A 19,929-nucleotide genomic window follows, 5' to 3' on the forward strand; every position below is an offset into this window, starting at 1 on the left:
GGTATGGAGGAGCAAATGAACTTAAGCACATCTGAATACAAATTGGCCTCCACAATCTGCCACTCTAATTTTCCCAAGGCAACCTATCAGAATAAAGAGTTCTACCACAATATCTGAACAATCCACGCAGTTCAGGACAACCATTAGGATATGGAATTGAACGATGAAAAGGATCACGTCCTATTTTTTTCCTATGTAAAGATCCAGAACATCCATATGGATCTTTTTGAAACTGTTCTCTCACCAATGCTTCGCCTTTTAATGTTGCTGTTGCAGATGATGGTGATGCAGGGGTCCCAACATAGAAGAAATGAATGGTTGGAAACCTTAATGTTGATCGATGAAGCTGTGCAAAACGCTTCTCCTTAAAATCATAGCTCACAACCTGAGCACACATAAAATTAGAGCTCGTGGAAAATGTGGAAAGCATAGGTTAACCATCACTTGAAAAGAACAAAGAATATTGCAAAAATTTTGAAAAAAATTGCTTTTCTAAAAAACATTCAAATTCTAGGTTTTCTATTGTAGAATTTGTTCCAAACATGCAAAGAGAAATATATTTAAAGTTGAATGTCCAATATCAATGATGCATACTTAGAATGTCCCTGAAACAGACCAATTGACCAAAAATCAAAAGCCACCAAAAAATAGGCTCGAAGAAAGTTGGGGTGTTTATTTATGCACATCTGCAGCACCTACATAATGGTACAGCAAAAGCTACAACTGTTCATAGTTTTGTTCAAACATTTATTACTTTCTATTTTTCAGAATAATTTTGTCTGTTAGGCTATCGTCTAATGACAAGTAGAAGCACTTACTGCTGCTTGCATAAGGAACCCAGGTCTGATTTCTGGTGAGCATGCAAAGTTCATAAATTGATAAATTGATTGGGGGCAAGTTCCACTGATCATGAGGGCCTATGCTTGTGGTATTTCTCGAAACGACACAGTCAAGTTTAAGTTCTGGGTGATTTTCCTGGAAAAATCCCCCTTAGTCATAACATCTAAGCTAAAGAAAAAACCCACTTTGTAGGAAAGAAAGGGAATTTGCCCAACAAAATCAAAGATATTTTTGTCAAATTCATCAGACTTAATCTGAAGCAGGTTCTGTGAAGTATAAAGAGTTTAAAATTTGAAACTCATGACAGGCATTGAACATTTATGATTTAGCACATAAATGAGAAAGATCGAGGTTTACCAGTAATTTGTGTTTCTATGTTTTCCCGTTTCTTTTTCTTTTGCATGTAATAGGAGATTTCAATCATTTGAATTTTAGAATTCACTTATAATGCATAAATTTGGTCCCTGTATCTTACCATACACCTAGAATTTATAAACCATGTAAGCCATAAAAGACAATCTCGAATCTAGGGCCTATTTTCAACATTGCCGAGAGCTAAGGTCCAATCAAGTTTCTAAACAATACAGTAGGAAAGACATCTCAACAAAAAAGAAAAAAGAAACTTTTTCTGCCCTCAAGGAGCAAGAACCTAGCTTACCGTTATATTGTTAGGGTATGATCCTGTAAGCTCCCGAAAACGACATATACTGAATAAGAGATTCTCAAAACTGTCCCGGGCATGCTCTTCTGTTAGTGCTCTCCTTCGGACGTCTAGTTGTTGGCCTACAAGATGAGAATGCATACAGATGCACAGGGATTTTAACAGAGTCAAACAATGTAATGTGTTAAACACACAACAATAATGAGTGAAAAAACTTTTGATGAATCATAAAGCATGTTGAAATCCAGATATGAAGGGAAACCAAAACATTATATTTCTCAGCACTTCTATGCATGTGAGTAACATAGCAAAGAAGAATGGGACAAAAAGTGTAGTTTGTAGCAATATGAAATCCATTATCAGATCAACAAAGTTACAAACTGAAGCACTTCAAAATCAAGTATGCCAATGTAATCTTGACCAGACTGCCTCCCTTGGCCGTCAGGCATCCATTCAAAATTTCTTCCTTCATTCTCATCTCAGTCTTACCAGTGATGCAAAGATTTGGTTGGAATTATTAAGCAATAGCCATTAGTGCATGCTCAGGCAGAATTAAATATGCAGAACACTCTCTAACACAGGTAACCAAAAATAAATACGACAGGGGACTTAAGCATGCTCACTACTATGATAAAGCACAACCCATGCATTACCAGAATTGCTGCTCTTAACCAGAATTTCACCACTTTCCTATTCTGGTGATGGAAATTCATGCAGTAAAAACTTCGGTCAACGGAAATATAAACAGAAATAATTACAACATACAATTGCATTCATAATTATTATTGCATTTCAGACACTGACTATGGTTATAATAGATTCATGACCAAATTCACAAACAATCATGCTGAATCCAATTACCTTTGGATTAATAAAATGCACAGCAGAAAATAATCAACATGCACATAAATAAATAACAGAAAAAGAGAGACAGTTATTTTTTCTTTTTAATTTATCCCCTAACTGGCTGCAAATTATCATTTTTCCACCCAACCATAGGCAATTTATCGCAAATGCCACACCCAGGTCAAGGCTATGAGACCAGAAGGCAGACATCTAACTGCTGGCTATAAGTATAATCTCTCACACATAGCCAATGCAGAGTGTTCTGATGGAGGAATACCAGTTATTTAATGTTAGGGTCCCATCCTAAGTACCCTAGTTAATGGGACTCGCTGTTATTTAATGTACTGAGGTCATCTCTATTAAACAAGGCCCACTAGGTAATTAGAGTGTGTAATCAATAAATGTAAGGCAGATTCATTTAAGAAGGTCCACTAGGGAGTTGTAGTCTCATTAATCAAGGCCCATTAGGTAGGAAGATCAAAGTTGTAGGTAGGGATAAAGAGGACAGACTTGAAGAGTTTCTTTTAATGGGTAATTAGGGCAAACAGAGCTGCAAAATGCATGTTACAGCCAACCTAATATTGTTGTTAATTAATGCAGAAATTTTCCTTCAAAGAGGCCTACAAGAGGTACACCATTAGACCTTTTTGACTAGGGTGTATTATATTGTGAAGTATATAATTCTGCAGCAACCTGTCCAGATAATAGATGCAACAAGAGTTTCTTTTAATGAGTAATTAGGGCAAACAGAGCTGCAAAATGCATGTTACAGCCAACCTAATATTGTTGTTAATTAATGCAGAAATTTTCCTTCAAAGAGGCCTACAAGAGGTACACCATTAGACCTTTTTGACTAGGGTGTATTATATTGTGAAGTATATAATTCCGCAGCAACCTGTCCAGATAATAGATGCAACAATGACATATTCATAGACAACTCATCCAAGAGATTAAGAGACGAAAGCCCACCCTTTACAAATAGCTCTTCAAACAAATCCTTTGCAGGTAGTTTTCAGCATCAATATTCAGCAATGAAAAATTCAAAACATATGCCTCACATGAACAAGAATGAACCCTTGAAACTTTCTAATAGCTTTCAATAAATCTTCAAAAATTAGCTCTCAAAAGTCAAATACACTTTCAACAACCATTACAATAAAGAGGTGCTTCTCTTATATAGATGCCAAGCTCAAAACCTCCTCAAGTAAAATAATAATATCCATTTGTAAGATCCTAGATCTCTCCTTGGAAAACGTAAAAAGACTAATATATCTAACCAACTCCTATTGACAAATCAGTAGCAAAATCCTCTAGGGCATCTTCTCCAACACCAGGAAACTCATGCTCCAAGGTGCTAAACCCATCAAATCAAGTGACAACTAATATATCCATGTGACAAGGACTCAATCGACCATGTGCTAGCAGAAATCCATGTGCAAGCACATCAAAATAATTCATTAAATCCATGAAGCAAGGGAACAGCCCCCCATCAAATAAGCAAAACAATATGACCATCCCATGCCTCAACATATGTACCGATAACAGAAAACCAAGTGAGGACTCCACTAGAAGAGGTAGTCAAACATATCAAGTCTCAATCCATGTGCCAAGAGTGATCATATAAGCAAGGGTGTCCATACAGCAAGGCTCCAATCAAGATAAACCATCCAAAATAAAGTCGTTGAGAGGGATAAACCCATCTAGGAAAAACATACAAGGAGCACTCACCAAGTACAAGAGCTAAGATGCTATCCCAATGCCAAGTAAGCTTATACGTGAAGGGCATTCCATAACCAAGGTAAAGCTCTCATGGAAATCATCAACATAGTCACTGTAACCTTTAGAGCTCATCCATCAATGAAATGTATGTAAGATGAGGAGCGCACAATTAAAAGAGCCACCAAACATGACACAAATCAATTCAACCACCATCTCCAAGCTAAACACTAGGGGCCACCACAATGATACGACAAACATGCAAACAGAACTTCCACTAACTTCCATTAGAGTGCCTCAGCACCCACCAAGGTGGTCAACATATAAACTGTCACAAGGGAAGCAACTCTATGAAAGTGTGCACCAAGAATGTGTTCCTAGTCCATCAATATCATCCTACAACCCTCTGACATGTGTGGTGAAAATCACAAGTATAGGACCTCATACAATAAGAGTGGTAACAACTATAAAGAAAAGGAACCTGTAAGCAAGGTTCCTGCATCCCAAGGTACTTTGAGATGAATCAGGGATGTCTGATTTTTGTTGGGGCAGAGTTAAGGAGAAGGGAGGCACCCTACCATCCCTAGCCAATCCCCAACTTGCCTGCAGGATGGGGCATCCCAGGCTATCGAGGGGCACCCAGAAACACAAGATGTTCCTCGATCTGCTAGGCCCCAGCAAAGCACTAAAACAGGCCAGTTTCAGATTCTCAACAATTAGTCAGCCAAATGTGGCACCAAAAGGGCCCTGTTGGCATGACAACTTAAACCCTTCAAAAATACAAAAACCAAATTAAAAAAGCAGCCAACCCTAGCTTATTTATACAAACCAGTGTTGCGAAAATTGCGAAGCTTATTTATACAAACCACTGTTGCGAAAATGCAATATTATCACGATAATATCGAAAAATCGTGATTTTTTGCAAAAAAAATCTTGAAAAAAAAATTCAAGTTTTTTTTTCCTTATTTTCTTTTTTTTCTTTTTTCTGATTTTTTGATGAGGAGGAAGAGGTGACACAACCTACCCAGGCTACCTCTGTCACCAATAGAGGACGTGGTCTACCTCCTGTAGCTCCTAGTTCTTCAGTTTCTAGAGCACAGCAGAGTCCACAGCCAACTCCACCGGCATCTACATCTAAAGGGAAAGGGAAAGCTATTGCATTTTCTCGCAAGAGGGGCAGAGGAAATTAGTAGTATTAGACTTTAGTTATTTGGTTCATTTCATTGTATATGACATTATGACTCATGATATGAGATACATTATTATATTTTTTGTTGATATTTTGAGGCTGAGTTGGGACTCAGGAGTCAGGACTTACTATTCAAGACATGATTCACTGATATGTGTGATGTAGCACTAGAAATGATATTACACATCTTATATATTAGCTCTTTTATCATATTTATGTGTCAATGTATTTATTTTATGTTGTAGATGCTTTAGATATTAAAAAAATTGGAAAAAAATGAATATTTTTGTATTTTACGATTTTTTCCCGATTTTTACGATTTTTCCCCGATTTTTTCCCTTGCCAATAATATCCCGATAATGATAACTGCAACATTGATACAAACATGCTCCCCCCTTCCCACGTTGTCTTCAATTGGAGGCAAGATGAGAGCTCATTTGGGTCTGGTAAGCATAGAAGAGAGCCAGCAAGCTTTCTATTGTCATTTTTTCACCTTCGGAGCATCCATAGCAGCTATATCGTAGATGTGGAGACTGTTGGGTTGATGTTCACACTAGATATTTGAAACAAGCAGAGAGATTTTTGAAGATTATTTGTGCACACATCAAAGGATCCCCAGGTCCTTAGTATTCTCTAGGTATTTTGAAGTTTATTTCATCATGGGAAGTAAGGTTACTTATTTCTCTTCTACTATTTTTCTGTTGCAAAAAAATTCAAAACTCTCACCATGGAGGGATAGAGCCAAAACTGTTGGGGGTGACATGAAACTCCCAAAGACTGAAGGAACCCAAAATTCATGGAACTTAAAATTAATTAAAAAATAAATAAATAAACTGTGATAGTGTTAAAATTGGAAACTAGGGCCAAAGTCCATGTGGGTCATCTTATTTATGGCAGCTGATATTTTTCTTGGATTCCTCTCTTCGAGAGGTGTAAGATTGATCTAAATATCATCCGATTCCGACATGTATTTATGGAGAAATGAATTTATTTATATTAATTAACAATTTGTCAAGGTTGGCCAGCAACCAAATTACCGCCAGCTCAACCTCAACGTTGCATTTAAATAGAGGAGACCTCAAGTCATTTGTTACACACATCTCTCATGATCTCTCTCCACTTGTTTGGGTTTGGTGGCAAGAGAGGTCAAGAAGGAGATCTAGCCGCAGTCCTAGTGAGAAGATCTAGCCCTAGCCGCAGATCTAAAAGGAGCCATAGCCACAGTCTCAAGAAAGCCCTAGCCGCAGTCTAGACTCTAGAGAGACCTAATCCGCAGCAAATGCAAGCCCTAGTCACAGTCAAAGGGAAGGCTCCAATACGCTGTCAAGAGGAGCTCTAACCCGCAGTTAAGGGAGGCCCTAATTCCGCAGCAAGGAGACCCTAATACGCAGCAAAAGAAGAGCCCTAGACGCAGAAAAAGAGAGGCCTAATCCACTGTCATAAGGAGGCCCTTAACCGCAGTCAAGAAGAGCCCAGCCGCAGCAAGGTCATAACAGATCTGTTTAGATTGGTTGTCTTAGGGTAAGACTGGAAGCCAAGTTTACTGGGCAGTAGGCCGATTTCAGGAGAAGGCAAGACATTGTTGTTTAGGTGACTGTTTGGGCCTGTTGTAGGAGACTGCAGTCACAGCTAGCTGCTTTGCTAGGCTGCAAGCCATAGCAAGCAGCTAAGGTTGTTCCAAGGCAGCATTGGGATGTACAATGCTTGCAAGAGACAGCATGGCATAAGGGAAGACTCTCCTAGGTGGAACACAGCTCTAGGAGGGCTTAGTTTGCTGACAGCATAGAGGGTTAAGGGCTGCATATTGTGCCCTAACCAGATTTGCAGGAGCAGCAAGCAAACAGTGGAGGACAGCAGCATTTTGTGGAGGAGTGTTGGGTCAATGTGTTGACCGGATTGAATCGTGATTGCAGCAGCCTGTTGCTGCCATGTGGAGGATCTTCCAACAGCAAGAAGGATGCATTGAGCTTACTGTTGAAGGCCAATGTTGGCTGGGTTTGACCAAGCCACTTAGCGGAAGATTTCTATCCTGTTTGACCAGCATTGACTTCTCTGGTCAAGGCCTTATCTGCTGCTGTCATTAAATATCAGTTTTGTATATTTGTACTATCTCTCTCTGCTGAACTATTGAAGAATATAAGAAGATTTGATCAAGGGTTTCCCCACATTGGGGTTTCTCCCTGGCTGGTGCCACATCTTGTGTCCTCTTGTCTTGGCTTGTCTTTTACTATTTATCTTTATGTTCTATCTACATTTTACTATCATGCTGATGTGACTGCTAATCTGGAAATTGATATTGGGCTAATAAGAAAAATTGAAGTAAATTGCTCTTAAGCATAGAACATACCAGAAATTAACAGATAGTATATTAAAAAGAATCACCTAGACAAGAAGAAAAAAGCAGTGGCAGTTCTGAGGAATGGTCATGCACTCTTTCCAGAGATACTTTTAACTGAAGCTACACGAAGGTTCACCATCATATTTAGACTCTAAGACATCCCTAGTGATGGAGTGAAGGTCTGCACATATTCCCTTGAAAAAATAACAAAACTCGCCAGGATTTGCATGGCTGCCCCAAGCACAAATGTAGACTCAACCTTGGACAGACTCATGGCTTTAGGCAACCTAGAGTAGGAGAGACTCCAAAATGAATCATCTGCATAGCCACTTTAATGACAATGTACCTTGTTAGTCTACCAAGACACTAGAGTGTCTTCTACTTCAAAGAGGAAGTCCAGGGTAAATGAAACTTTTCTAAATGTATAATGTGCAATACAAGGAGCATGCAGATGATGAAAATGCAGAATTTTCATGGCCAATGGGATTGCATTATGTTCTCCTTAGTACAAAGCAACGGGGAGGATCTTCATATTCAGGCCATGGTAAGCAAACTTTGCACTCAAAAAAAAAAAAAACCTAGGTAGCTTAAGACTCAAAGCTTTCATTTAAGCATCAATCTCTAAATGCATTAATCGACAAACACATACTGCTACAAATTATGAACAGCAAATACACAGACCTGAACTCTCAATATTGCATCTGTATTCAAATAACTAGAACATATAACTACACAGCAATATAGCAAAACTGGAATGAACTGTCTAACACCCTACCTCTACCTTTGTCTTTTATAGATTAAGAACATGGACAGGCTACAAATAGAACACTAGGATAGAAATAGAACCCTAAGCTTAAATCTGCCTAGAAAGGTGAGCCTCCCTACATGAGCCAACTACCTAGAGAATTGCACCCACTAGGAGAGGTTGCTCATGCATGCAAGCATAAGCCCAACCCAGGATAGTTCACCCTTATCTAAAAACTGGAAGTTATTCAAGCTCATATGCTTTAGCTAAAAATATAATTATCACTAAAATAGCTCCAAGCTAATTCTAGAAAAGAAAACTCAAAAATAGACAAGCACCTATTCTTAAAATTGAACTACAAAATTTGGAACAGATAAGCACCTATTCTAAACATTGAACTACAAAATTTAGAACAGACAAGCACCTATTCTAAAAATTGAACTACAAAATTTGGAACAGATAAGCCTCTATTCTAAAAATTGAACTACATAATTTGGAACACCATTACTAAAACTAGAAAAAGATCAGGTCCGTGCCTGCATGCACCCTATAACTCCTCCATAAATGGACCACCAACGACCACTCTATGACCACTACTACGCCTAAACCTAAGTCACATGATTCAGGTTTGAGTTCAGGTTTGGCAATGATTAGGTTCGGTTTGAGTTCGAATTTTTTATGAGGTTCGCCATTAGGTTCGTCTATATACATTTTCTAAATATATAGATATATTAAGTTTTAAATGAAATATAGGATAAAATAGTAAGATATCAACATCAATAAACATAAAAAATGATATCACGAACATGGAAATTGCAAGGATAGCTTACAAGCTTGAGTTGTGACATGAGGTTATGAGTTTTGGTCTATGGACTTGGTCAATGGCTATGAGGTTTGATGAGATTCGCCGAACCTCGAAATTTTTTTAACATTAGCCAAAATTCAAACCTCAAGGTTGAAGTTCGACGAACCTTGTGACATAGGCCTACACAATACACTACTTAGTCCACAAGAAGGCCTGTAGACCGTTGTAGAGGCTGCAGAACGGAGTGTTGGAACTCAACATTGCTGCAAAACAAAATGTTGATGGAGAACAGAATGCAGGGGATAAATCTTCTGGTAAATCTGCAGCACCACACTGAAGGCTCTTGATTGTGGCTTCAACCCACCTGCCCAAAGACCAATGCTGCTGCAGGGTATGCTTTTCATCTAAGGAGAAGCTACAGTGTACTGCTGTGTTGTTGTAGGAAGAATGCCTTCGGAGCAAAACAGGTACAACTCCAACACTTCCTCTTTGCGAGAAAGGTGTTCTCCACCAAAACAAGATATATCACAACATCTCAAACCCCCACTCTGCTAGGATCTTTGTCATCATGTTGACCATCTATGAACCTGAAAAAATATAACCCTAGATTATTGCTTCTTCTATGCTCTAAAAGATCTTCATGATCTTCAAAAAGGTGTAAATCCCTTCTATAAGGAAAACTTCATCATCAATATACCAACCTCCTATGTCCATGTCAATCAGAGCTCTCAAATAAAGAATTAAAATCTGCATTAAACTTGGAAAAACCCAATTTGAGTAAAAACTTATTGATTCTGAAATACCAAACTTGTGGTGCATGCATCAGCGTAAACAGGACCTTCTTCAATCCAAATTCATGGGTATCTCACCCATGCACCCCAAAACATCTAGCAACAGAAGTAAAAGCCTCAAAAAGAACAACTCAATGTCTCATCAAAGTCAACTCCCTTTTTTGGGAGAGTACTATAGCAACAAACATGCCCTAAAATTCTTCAATACACCCATAAATTGTCTGCATGGGATCAATCTCTGATTTCATGGTAGGTTTTGAAATTACCCACACAACATGGGAAGATTGGGACGGCACTCCTCTATCATTGCATCCTGCAATCCTTGCTCTACTGGATTAGCAAGTACCATATAAAGGCCACCATCTAAAACACATCTGGCCAAAACTCAACTGGGTTCAGGGTTCTGTTTTTTAATGATCAGTTGCTAACCATCAAGCTCAACCATACATTATTTTTTTGTCATGCAAAAAATTGAATGAAGACTCTTCATTAAACCAAGAACATACAAGACATCACCAATCTCAAGAACATCACCTACATGTAGAAAAAGAATGAACTCATTCCTATAATTGGATTTTCGCCATCATCACCAAGCTCCAATGCATGTTGATCCCCTACTCTTGCGCTCTGTTGAACGCCTTCCTTTTGAAGGTCATGCGTCTAGATTCTTCACGATCCCCAAACCACCATACACTAGAGATGGTATTAGTGGAAGGGCATGATACCATGGAGAAAGTTGTCTCAGTCCTAATGCTAACTCATATGCTTGAACTGAGGTGTCTGCACTCCTCGCAACTCACTGCTACTCTTGGCTTTCTTTCTCCCAAGACACTAAGATGTATAGTGTCCCATCTTGTGGCACTTGAAACACTTCATGTGACTCATGTCTTCCTTACCCTAGTCTGAAGAATCTGATTCCTCCACCTTGGCCTTTTGACCCATCCAAGGTCTTTCTTGCCTCCTTTCTTCACCTTCAAAATGAGGGCCAAGCCTTGAGCTTCCTCAAAAATGGCTATAACTGTCTCTAATCTAGTCTCCTCTCTATCAAAGTCATCCTATAGTTTCTCAAAAGTGGGTCACTTCTCATGAACTCAAATACATTAAGCAAAGTGATGCCAGAAAAACCAAAGCCATCCAGAGTGATCCACACTAGCTCCTCTCATCAGTATATTCTCCAATGGTAAGAAGCTAATCTCTCAACTTTGTGATCTTTAACAAATCGCTTGCTACAATATCAATCTTTCTGTTAAAAATGGCAACTAGGGCCAAACTCCACATGGGTCATCTTATTTATGACAGCTGATATTTTTCTTGGATTCCTCTCTCCGAGAAGTGAAGGATTGATCTAAAGATCATCCGATTCTGACATGTACAAATGAAGTTATGAATTTATTTTGATTATGGTCAAATTTTCAAGGTCGCCCAGCAAAGTTATGTAGGTTCAGAAGCCCAACAGTCACGTCTATTCATCCTCAACGTTGCATATAAATAGAAGGTGACTTAGCGTCATTTTGACATACTCATCTTCACTCTCTCCACACGTCCGAACCGAAATTTGAGGAAAGCGAAATTTGAGGAGGCCGAAATTTCAGGGGACCGAAAATCTGGATAATTTGACTAAGCATTGACCAGCATGCGTTCACCTCCTTTGACTGTGTTTTTGTGAGGGCTATCTCTGTTTGGGCAGGCCACATTTCTGGGCACAGAAATCGAGGTTAAACATTGACTGTTGACCAGCGTTGACTATAGCTAGGGCTAACCGTAGGTGGGTTGTTTGACCAAACTTTGACTGGGCTGAATTTGACTTTTTTTAGGGTTGTTTTATCTTACTGTTTGGAGGCTGAAGTTGACTGATTTGCTAAGGATCAAATCTGCCTTGTTGACCAGTGTTGACTTTTCTGGTTAGGGCTCTTTTGCTGTTGTTATAAATTATTAGATTTGTAAATTGTACTCTCTCTGCTGAACTATTGAAGACTAAAAGAAGATTGGATCAAGGGTTTCCCCACATTGGGGTTTGTCCCTAGCTGGTGCCACATCTTGTGTCCTCTTGTCTTGGCTTGTCTTCGACTGTTTATGTTTATGTTCTATCTGCGTTTTAGTATCATGTTGATGTGATTGCTAATCTGAACATTGATACTGGGCTAATAAAGAAACTGAAGTAAAATTGCTCTAGAGCATAGAACATACCATTGTTGCCTAAAATTAACATGGAATCAGAGCTGAGGTGAAGACAAAGCCCAAGCAAGAGTGAAAGAGCAATCACCAAAGACAATTGGACAAGGACAAAAGGTTCAATGGGTTCCTCATCGTACTTCCCTGCTGAAGACAAGCTTCATAATAAATCTGACTATCATGGATGGAAGATGCCTCTTGATTTGACCTTGGAAGAAAAAGAAGTGATGGACTATGTGCAGGGTAAAATCCCTGAACCTCCTTCAAAGCACCGGTTGCTGTGAAGACCAAGTAAAATAGGGTTGAAGTCAAAGCAAAGAAGATTATCAAAGATTCCATTGACAAGCATCTGGTGGCCTACATCTCCGAATTGAAGACCTCCAAGGAGATCTACGACAAGTTGGTCGGCATGTTCAAGATTAGTAATGCTAATCAAATTCTATTTCTCAAGAATAAGTTGAAGGATATTAAGAAGGGCAAGGACGAGGATATTCAATCATATTTCTTGAGGATTACTGAGATGAAGAAAAATCTAATCTCAATTGGAGAAGTCATTCCTGACAGGGAACTTACTCTCACCGCCCTTGGAGGACTCCCACCTGAGTGGTATGTATTTAGAACCACGGTCCTCAACAATGATCAAATTCCAGGGTTTGAAGAATTGATGTCGAGATGCATTCAAGAAGAAACAAGAATGGTGGAGCGAGAAATGCCTTCTACTAGAAGCAACCCCACTGCATTCTCCACTCATGCTAAAAGGATAAATAATGCAAGGTCTAAAGGTCATTTCCATGGAAAGCCTGGATCTAAGGGAGGAAGGAAGAGCATGTGCTTTGTTTGCAATAAGTTTGGCCACTATGCAAGGGAGTGTCCAAATAGAAGGGACACATCGCATGATGATGATCATAATCATTCCAGGGGCAACTTCAACAACAACAATCAAAGGAATGGCATGTCCAATGGCAAAGGAAAAAGGAATGCAGGACATCAAGGAAATGGTTGACCCTCCAAGAAATCAAGGAACTCCAGGTATGAAGAATCAAATGTTGTTAAGAATCTTATATCGACCCTCTCCACTGCCTCTCCTCCGGACACTTTGGGAAATTGGCTGATTGATAGTGGTGCCTCAAGGCACTTCACCAGATACAAGGAAACCCTCTCTTATCTGATAGAAAAGGAAACAAACTTGGAGATCATCCTTGGAGACGATGCCACCTATCCCGTGAAGAGAGTAGGGAATGTTACCCTTTAATTGAATCAAGGTAACACTATTCATTTGCAAGAAGTACTATATGTACCTAATTTCAAGAAGAAACTAGTGTCCATTTCAACCGTGGAGGACAAAGGACTCAAGGTGGCATTCATCAATGGAAAGGTATGTGTTTGGAAAAAAAAATTTAAGGATGCTTTTACTCTTGGGTTCAGGGTTGACACTTTGTAGGTTTGCCCATCTTCATTATAAGGCCCTACCTGATGTGAGACAGATGGTGACAAGTATGGCCGAGTTCAAAGTAGAGCATGAAGGTGTATGTCCGGGATGTGCCGAAGGAAAACTTACAAGGGGACTATTTCCCTCAAGCAATAGCAAGACCACAGATATATTGCAATTGATCCACTCTGGCATATCTGGTATGATGCCCATAAACTCTTTGGGAGGATACTTATATTATCTCACCTTTACGGATGATTATTCTCGCAAGACCTGGATCTACTTCTTGAAGAAGAAGGATGAAGTGTTCACCTGGTTTCGACACTCAAAGCCTTGATCGAAAACCAATCCGAGAAGAAAAGTAAGATATTAAGGACTGATAATGGGACCAAGTACGAATCCAATGAATTCCAAGATTATTGCAGAGAAGCTGGCATTAAGAGGGAGACTACAACGCCACACACTCCTGAGCAGAATGGTGTGGCTGAAAGGAAGAATCGCTCTATTATAGAAGCAGTTTGTGCCATGCTTCAAGATCAAGGCCTTCTGAAGTTCCTTGGGCTGAAGCTGCAAATATCGTCGTATATGTTCAAAATCGATGCCCTCATCAAGCATTGGACTCCAAGACTCCGGAAGAAATGTTCACTGGTAAGAAACTCGATGTCTCTCATTTTAGAATTTTTGGAAGTCCCGTATATTTTCATGTGCCGAAAGAGAAAAGAAGCAAATTGGGTGCATCTGGGAAGAAAGGAATCTTTGTGGGCTATAGTGAAAATTCTAAGGGATATAGAATTTATGTGGCTGGTCAAAAGGAAGTTGAGATAAGTCATGATGTCACCTTCAAAGATATGGCCCTCAGGAAGATAAACAACCTTCCTATCCTAAGGAAGAACAAAGAAGCTGACACCAAAAATCAGGGTGCAAAATAAGACGAAACGATGCCTGATTTTGATGAACCTATGGATCCTATTGATCCTCCTCATCATGAGCCCTCCTCCTCCAAAAGGAGACCCTCATGGCTTAGGGAGACTCTCAAAGATGCCGAGAGACACATTGCACCAAGGGGGCCTTTCTGTTAAAGCAAGAAGCCGAACAGGTATCAAGGATATTTGATTGCCATGAGCACTATCATTCAAAATGAGCCTTCATCATTTGAAGAAGTCGTGAAGCATCAAGTATGGAAGGATGCTATGAATGATTTCATACGAGTCAATTATGAAAAATGATGTCTGGGATGTGGTCCCTAGACCCCAGGACAAATCGGTTGTCACCTCTAAGTGGCACTGCAAAATCAAGCATGGAGCTGATGGAAGTGCAAAAAAGTTCAAGGCTCGCTTTGTTGCTCGAGGCTTCTCTCAAAAGGAAGGTGTAGATTATGATGAGATACACTTGTTGCTCGATACACCACCATTCGCTCGATCATAGCCTTTACTGCCTCGCAAGGATGGAAGCTACATCAGATGGATGTCAAGGCCGCTTTCATGCATGGTTCAATCAAAGAGGAAGTCTATGGAACAACCCGAGGGGTTTGGAGTTCATGATAGGGAATCTCATGTATGCAGGTTGAAGAAAACTCTCTATGGATTGAAGCAAGCACCTCGGGCTTAGTATGACAGGATCGATAGCTATCTGATGAAGATGGGATTCACTAGAAGTGAAGCTAATCCGAACTTTTACTTTAAGGTTCAAAATGATAAACCTCTCATTCTGGTACTTTATGTGGACGACCTCTTTCTGACAGGTGCAGACCCTCTCATTCATAAATGTAAAAGGGAATTGGCTTCTGAATTTGAGATGAAGGACCTAGGACCGATGCACTATTTCCTAAGTTTGGAGGTCTGGTAAAAGCCAGGTGAAATTTTCCTCTCTGTTGTGAAGATATTGGAAAGATTTGGGATGGTGGACTGCAAGCCTATGACTACTCCGATGGAACTTAACTTTAAGAAGTTATGTGGTAGTGTTGTTGGACCTGAATTGGGAAATGCTTTTGAGTATCATCAACTCATAAGAGCACTAATGTTCTTGGTGAACTCCCATCCAGACATATGTTTTACAGTTAACACATTAAGCCAACATATGGTTGAGCCTCATCATATACATTGGATTGGTGCCAAGAATCTTATGAGATATCTTCGGAGCACAATCAGTCATGCACTGAGATACACTGTCGGAGATGTGAGGGTGCATGGTTATTCTGATGCTGATTGGGCTGGCTAGAATCTTATGAGATATCGTTGGGTTCTGCTTTGATATCCTGGATGAGCAGGAAGCAGAAATCGGTTGCCTTGAGCACCGTCGAGGCCGAATACATATCTGCTAGTATGGCCTCCTATAAAGCTGTCTGGTTGAGGAAGCTCTTCAGTGAGCTGTTTGGACATGTGTTGGATACCACCACGATCCTCTGCGACAACCAGAGTGGGATCCGATTATCAGAGAATCTCGTGTTTCATGATCGCTCCAATCATATAGATATCAAGTACCACTTTATCCAGGATATGGTACAACGAGGAGCAATAAGGCTCCATCACATACTAATGAGCAAGTCGCTGATATTCTGACAAAGCCCCTCGGGAAGGTCAAGTTCTTGGCCTTCCGAGAACGACTTGGAGTCATGGAGAGACCCTCTTATGAGGGTCCTGTATGAGATGAACATTGAGCTTTGGGAGCTCCGAAGAACTTGGGGTACTTGGAGCGATGAGCAACCATAGGGTGAGTGGTTCAGCCTTCCCCTAGTGGTTTGTTGTGTACAGGGTGAGTGGTTCAGCCTTCCCCTGTGATCCCCTTGGCCACATGTAGGCAGGATGAGTGGTTCATCCTTCTGCTGAGACATCCTACCCAAGCAGTCTAGGACTCATGGAAAGTACCTTTCATCTGGCCAATGAGTACGGAAATGAGGATAGGGACCATAGTACTATCGATGGACGCATCGTGTACTACCATACTCCCTATGCTAGGATGATCGATATTGATCTGAGATCAATGGGAACTGAATTCAGGTCAGTAAGAGTGGTATGAGACACTCTTTTGATTGGAACCGACTTCGGGTCAGTAAGAGTGGTATGAGACACTCTTTTGATTGGAACTGACTTCGGGCCAGTAAGAGTGGTATGAGACAGTCTTTTTATTTGGGACTGACTTCGAGTCAGTAGAGAATGGTATGATACATTCTCGATCACTTCTTCTTCTTCATAGTTCAGCAGAGCAGAGCAGAGCAAATCAATGCAGAGCAGTGCATTGATGGCAGAGATAATACAAATTGGCAGATGGATTAGCAGATGGAGTTCTCCCTAGTTGAGAGAGTGTTAAAATTGGCAACTAGAGCCAAACTCCACATGGGTCATCTTATTTATGACAACTGACATTTTTCTTGGATTCCTCTCTCCAAGAAGTGTCGGATTGATCTAAAGATCATCCTATTCTGACATGTACAAATGAAGTTATGAATTTATTTTGATTATGGTCAAATTGTCAAGGTCGGCCAGCGAACTTATGTAGGCTCAGAAGCCCAATAGTCACGTCTATTCATCCTCAATGTTGCATATAAATAGAAGGTGACTTAACCACATTTGGACACACTTCTCTCTCTCTCCACACGTCTGAGCTGAAATTTGAGGAGAGCGAAATTTCAGGAGGCTGAAATTTCAAGAGACCAAATTTCTGGACATTTTAATTTTTGACCAAGCGTTGACCAACATGCGTTGACCTCCTTTGACTGCGTTTTTGTGAGGGTCATCTCTGTTTGGGCAGGCCACATTTCTGGGCACAGAAATCGAGGCTAAACATTGACTGTTGACCAGCATTGACTGCAACTAGGGCTAACCACAGGTGGGCAATTTGACCAAACTTTAACTGGGCTGAATTTGACTGTTTTGAGGGTTGTTTTATCTTGTTGTTTGGAGGCTGAAGTTGACCGATTTGCTGAGGGTCAAATCCGCCATGTTGACTAGCGTTGACTTTTCTGGTTAGGGCTCTTTTGCTGCTATTATAAATTATCAGATTTGTAAATTGTATTCTCTCTCTACTGAACTATTGAAGACTAAAAGAAGATTTGATCAAGGGTTTCCCCACATTGGGGTTTATCCCTTGCTGGTGCCACATCTTGTGTCATTTGGTCTTGGCTTGTCTTCTACTGTTTATGTTTATGTTCTATCTGCATTTTACTATCATGTTGATGTGATTGCTAATTTGAATATTAATACTAGGGTAATAAAGAAATCGAAGTAAAATTGATCTAAAGCATAGAACATACCATTGTTGCCTAAAATTAACACTTTCTCATGTGGGTACTAGTGAGCTCGTTCTTCAAAAACATTTCAATGGACAAGTTGACCCTCTGGTACAACATGACCAATGTATTAAACTTCTCCTTCACCAACTTCTTTGCAATATGAGGGATCAAGTGATACTTCGCCAAATCAAGGATGATTCCCTTTGCCTTGGTCGATTTCAAAGTATGCTCCAAGAAGTGCTTGGGATCAATGGAAGGTGTAGCCTCTATGTCCACAAGATACCATAGTTCAACTTTCTCCAAAAGATTCTACAACCTACACTTCCACAGTACAAAGATGGAAGCAACTCCCAACATGTGACGCTCTCGAGACCGGAACTGGCCATTCCTACAAACCCTCAAAGCACACTTCAACAAACAAATCAAACTCAAAAGAAATCAGATCTGCAGCTTATCCTAGGTAAAAATCGCCTATGTTGAGCCAATAACAACCTTCCAAGCACTGGAAGACCCTAGAAATCTCACCCAACAACCTATCATAGGTCCAGAATTGCTTCGAAACCTTCCAGCAATTCCCTCTCTTAGGCAGCAACACTTTCCATGCACAGATCGGGCGGGTTCAGTAAACGTGCACCCCCACTTGAAAACATGAAGATGCTCACCACTGATGGATCAGAGTGGTCACTTGGAAAACTTCTATGAGATCTATCAAATTAATAGATTCCTCGTTATGAAAAAACATCATCTTGCAAGTGAAAGGTTCAAAGATCAAATCGCATGAGTCCTCTCCCAACCCCACAGATATTTGAAACAAAGGTGAAACAAAGGTGATTGAACACAACTATGGAACAAAATCAACATTTGAGAAAGATTGGACTTTTGAATTGAATTGCACTCACCGAACCAATCGTGTGTCTCTGCAACACTCCAATAACTCTGTGCTTCACTGCGAGGACCAGCGTCCTTCCTCGTCTCCCCTCCACTAAACAACAGCAAGGCGTCTGTGTCTTTGCCAGCGACCTCAACCCCCGCCCTGATATGTTCGAGGAAAGTGGCAGCCTGACCTGAATGCTTCTGATAGGATTCCAAAAACCACGATTCTTCCCCATCGCCTTTCTCACAATTGGTCCCCATGTACACGGAATGCCCTGCCACCATCACCAGATTCTTCAACTTCCCATACGGATAAACCCCCATTCCCACCTCCACCCCTAGTCCCTGATCTTCTGCCCCAACAAAACCCCGCCGAGGGTTTTGGTAGAGAGCATAAAAAATGAGAAGAAAAGTCCCCAGACACAGCGCGGGGCAGACTAGGAGAATCGTATTAGGCTTGATCCCGAACATTCTGTCCGCACGCCTCCGTCTTCTCTTGATACTGCCACCCCCTCCGCTCTCTAGATCCAATTCTCCATTGCGCATCCCTGAGAAAGATTTCTTCATCGCAGCCGATGCTGTTTCCGGAACCCATGAACGAAGACCAATTCTGCCATGAATGGCTCTGATCCTGTATACTACCTGCTACTCAAATCTTTAAGTTGTCTATCCATCTGCATTACTCTGCTAGATTCCTTGCCTATAAAAATCCTAACGAATAAAATGCCACCCACGCGGTTGTGGCCTTTAATCTTAAAATATCATTTCCCGAGGGATGAAAAATTGAAGCATCAAATAAAAAAATTCTGAACCTTGAATCCCTCGCTTACACTTTAGATGTATCTTGATCTGTACTTTTCAAGGGCGACGGTTGAAAATATCAAATCTGTACCATTGGAGTGGACCTCCACAGTTGCTCCTGGAAGGAGTTGTCTATAATGCGACTTTTTGAGATTCCGGTGACGGAATCCGGCGGAAGAAATTGAGATGAAATCATGATTTGTTGCAGTTAAAATGGTTTTTTAACTACATATTCGGATTCAGCACCCTGAAAAACCCCTGGGACGCTTTCATTGTGCAGAAACTAGTTATCAAACTTGGATTTCAATAAATTACTGCCGGATTTTCACCGGAAAAAATCGTCGGAAAGAAAAGTCGCGTTAAAGACTACGGCCTCCTGGAATAACAGAAATTACTTATAATTACATAATAGGTCAACGTGATATTAATGTAAAAATTATTATAATATAGTATGTATATAACGTAGTTGGGACGGCCTTTGCTTTTTCTTTTTAA

The 19,929-nt window shown here is 40.3% G+C and overlaps 1 protein-coding gene across 1 annotated transcript; it reads right to left on the reverse strand.

Annotated features, from left to right (window-relative positions):
• Positions 1 to 64: 64 nt before the first annotated feature.
• Positions 65 to 19,539, reverse strand: LOC149204003 (uncharacterized protein C57A10.07-like). The gene is made up of 3 exons (XM_089394598.1): positions 18,660 to 19,539; positions 1,499 to 1,623; positions 65 to 385 (listed from the first exon to the last, which is right to left on the reverse strand). Exons 1-3 carry the CDS (start codon positions 19,198 to 19,200, stop codon positions 65 to 67), a joined length of 987 nt encoding a protein of 328 aa, XP_089250724.1. The 5' UTR covers positions 19,201 to 19,539.
• Between the last annotated feature and the right edge of the window lie 390 nt (positions 19,540 to 19,929).

Source organism: Pinus tabuliformis, chromosome 1_2, assembly GCF_031772625.1.
Source record: "Pinus tabuliformis cultivar Carrire ecotype Pingquan chromosome 1_2, CPIR1, whole genome shotgun sequence".
In the NCBI taxonomy this organism is placed as follows: Eukaryota; Viridiplantae; Streptophyta; class Pinopsida; order Pinales; family Pinaceae; genus Pinus; species Pinus tabuliformis.

Bases quoted from the DNA above. Each gene is read 5' to 3' on its own strand.
- LOC149204003 (XM_089394598.1), bottom strand. From the start codon at position 19,200: ATGAAGAAATCTTTCTCAGGGATGCGCAATGGAGAATTGGATCTAGAG. The intron at 1,624-18,659 runs GTGAGTGCAATT...CTCATCTTGTAG, and splicing joins AGAGACACACGATTGGTTCG to GCCAACAACTAGACGTCCGA. The intron at 386-1,498 runs GTAAGCTAGGTT...ATGTGTGCTCAG, and splicing joins CATACCCTAACAATATAACG to GTTGTGAGCTATGATTTTAA.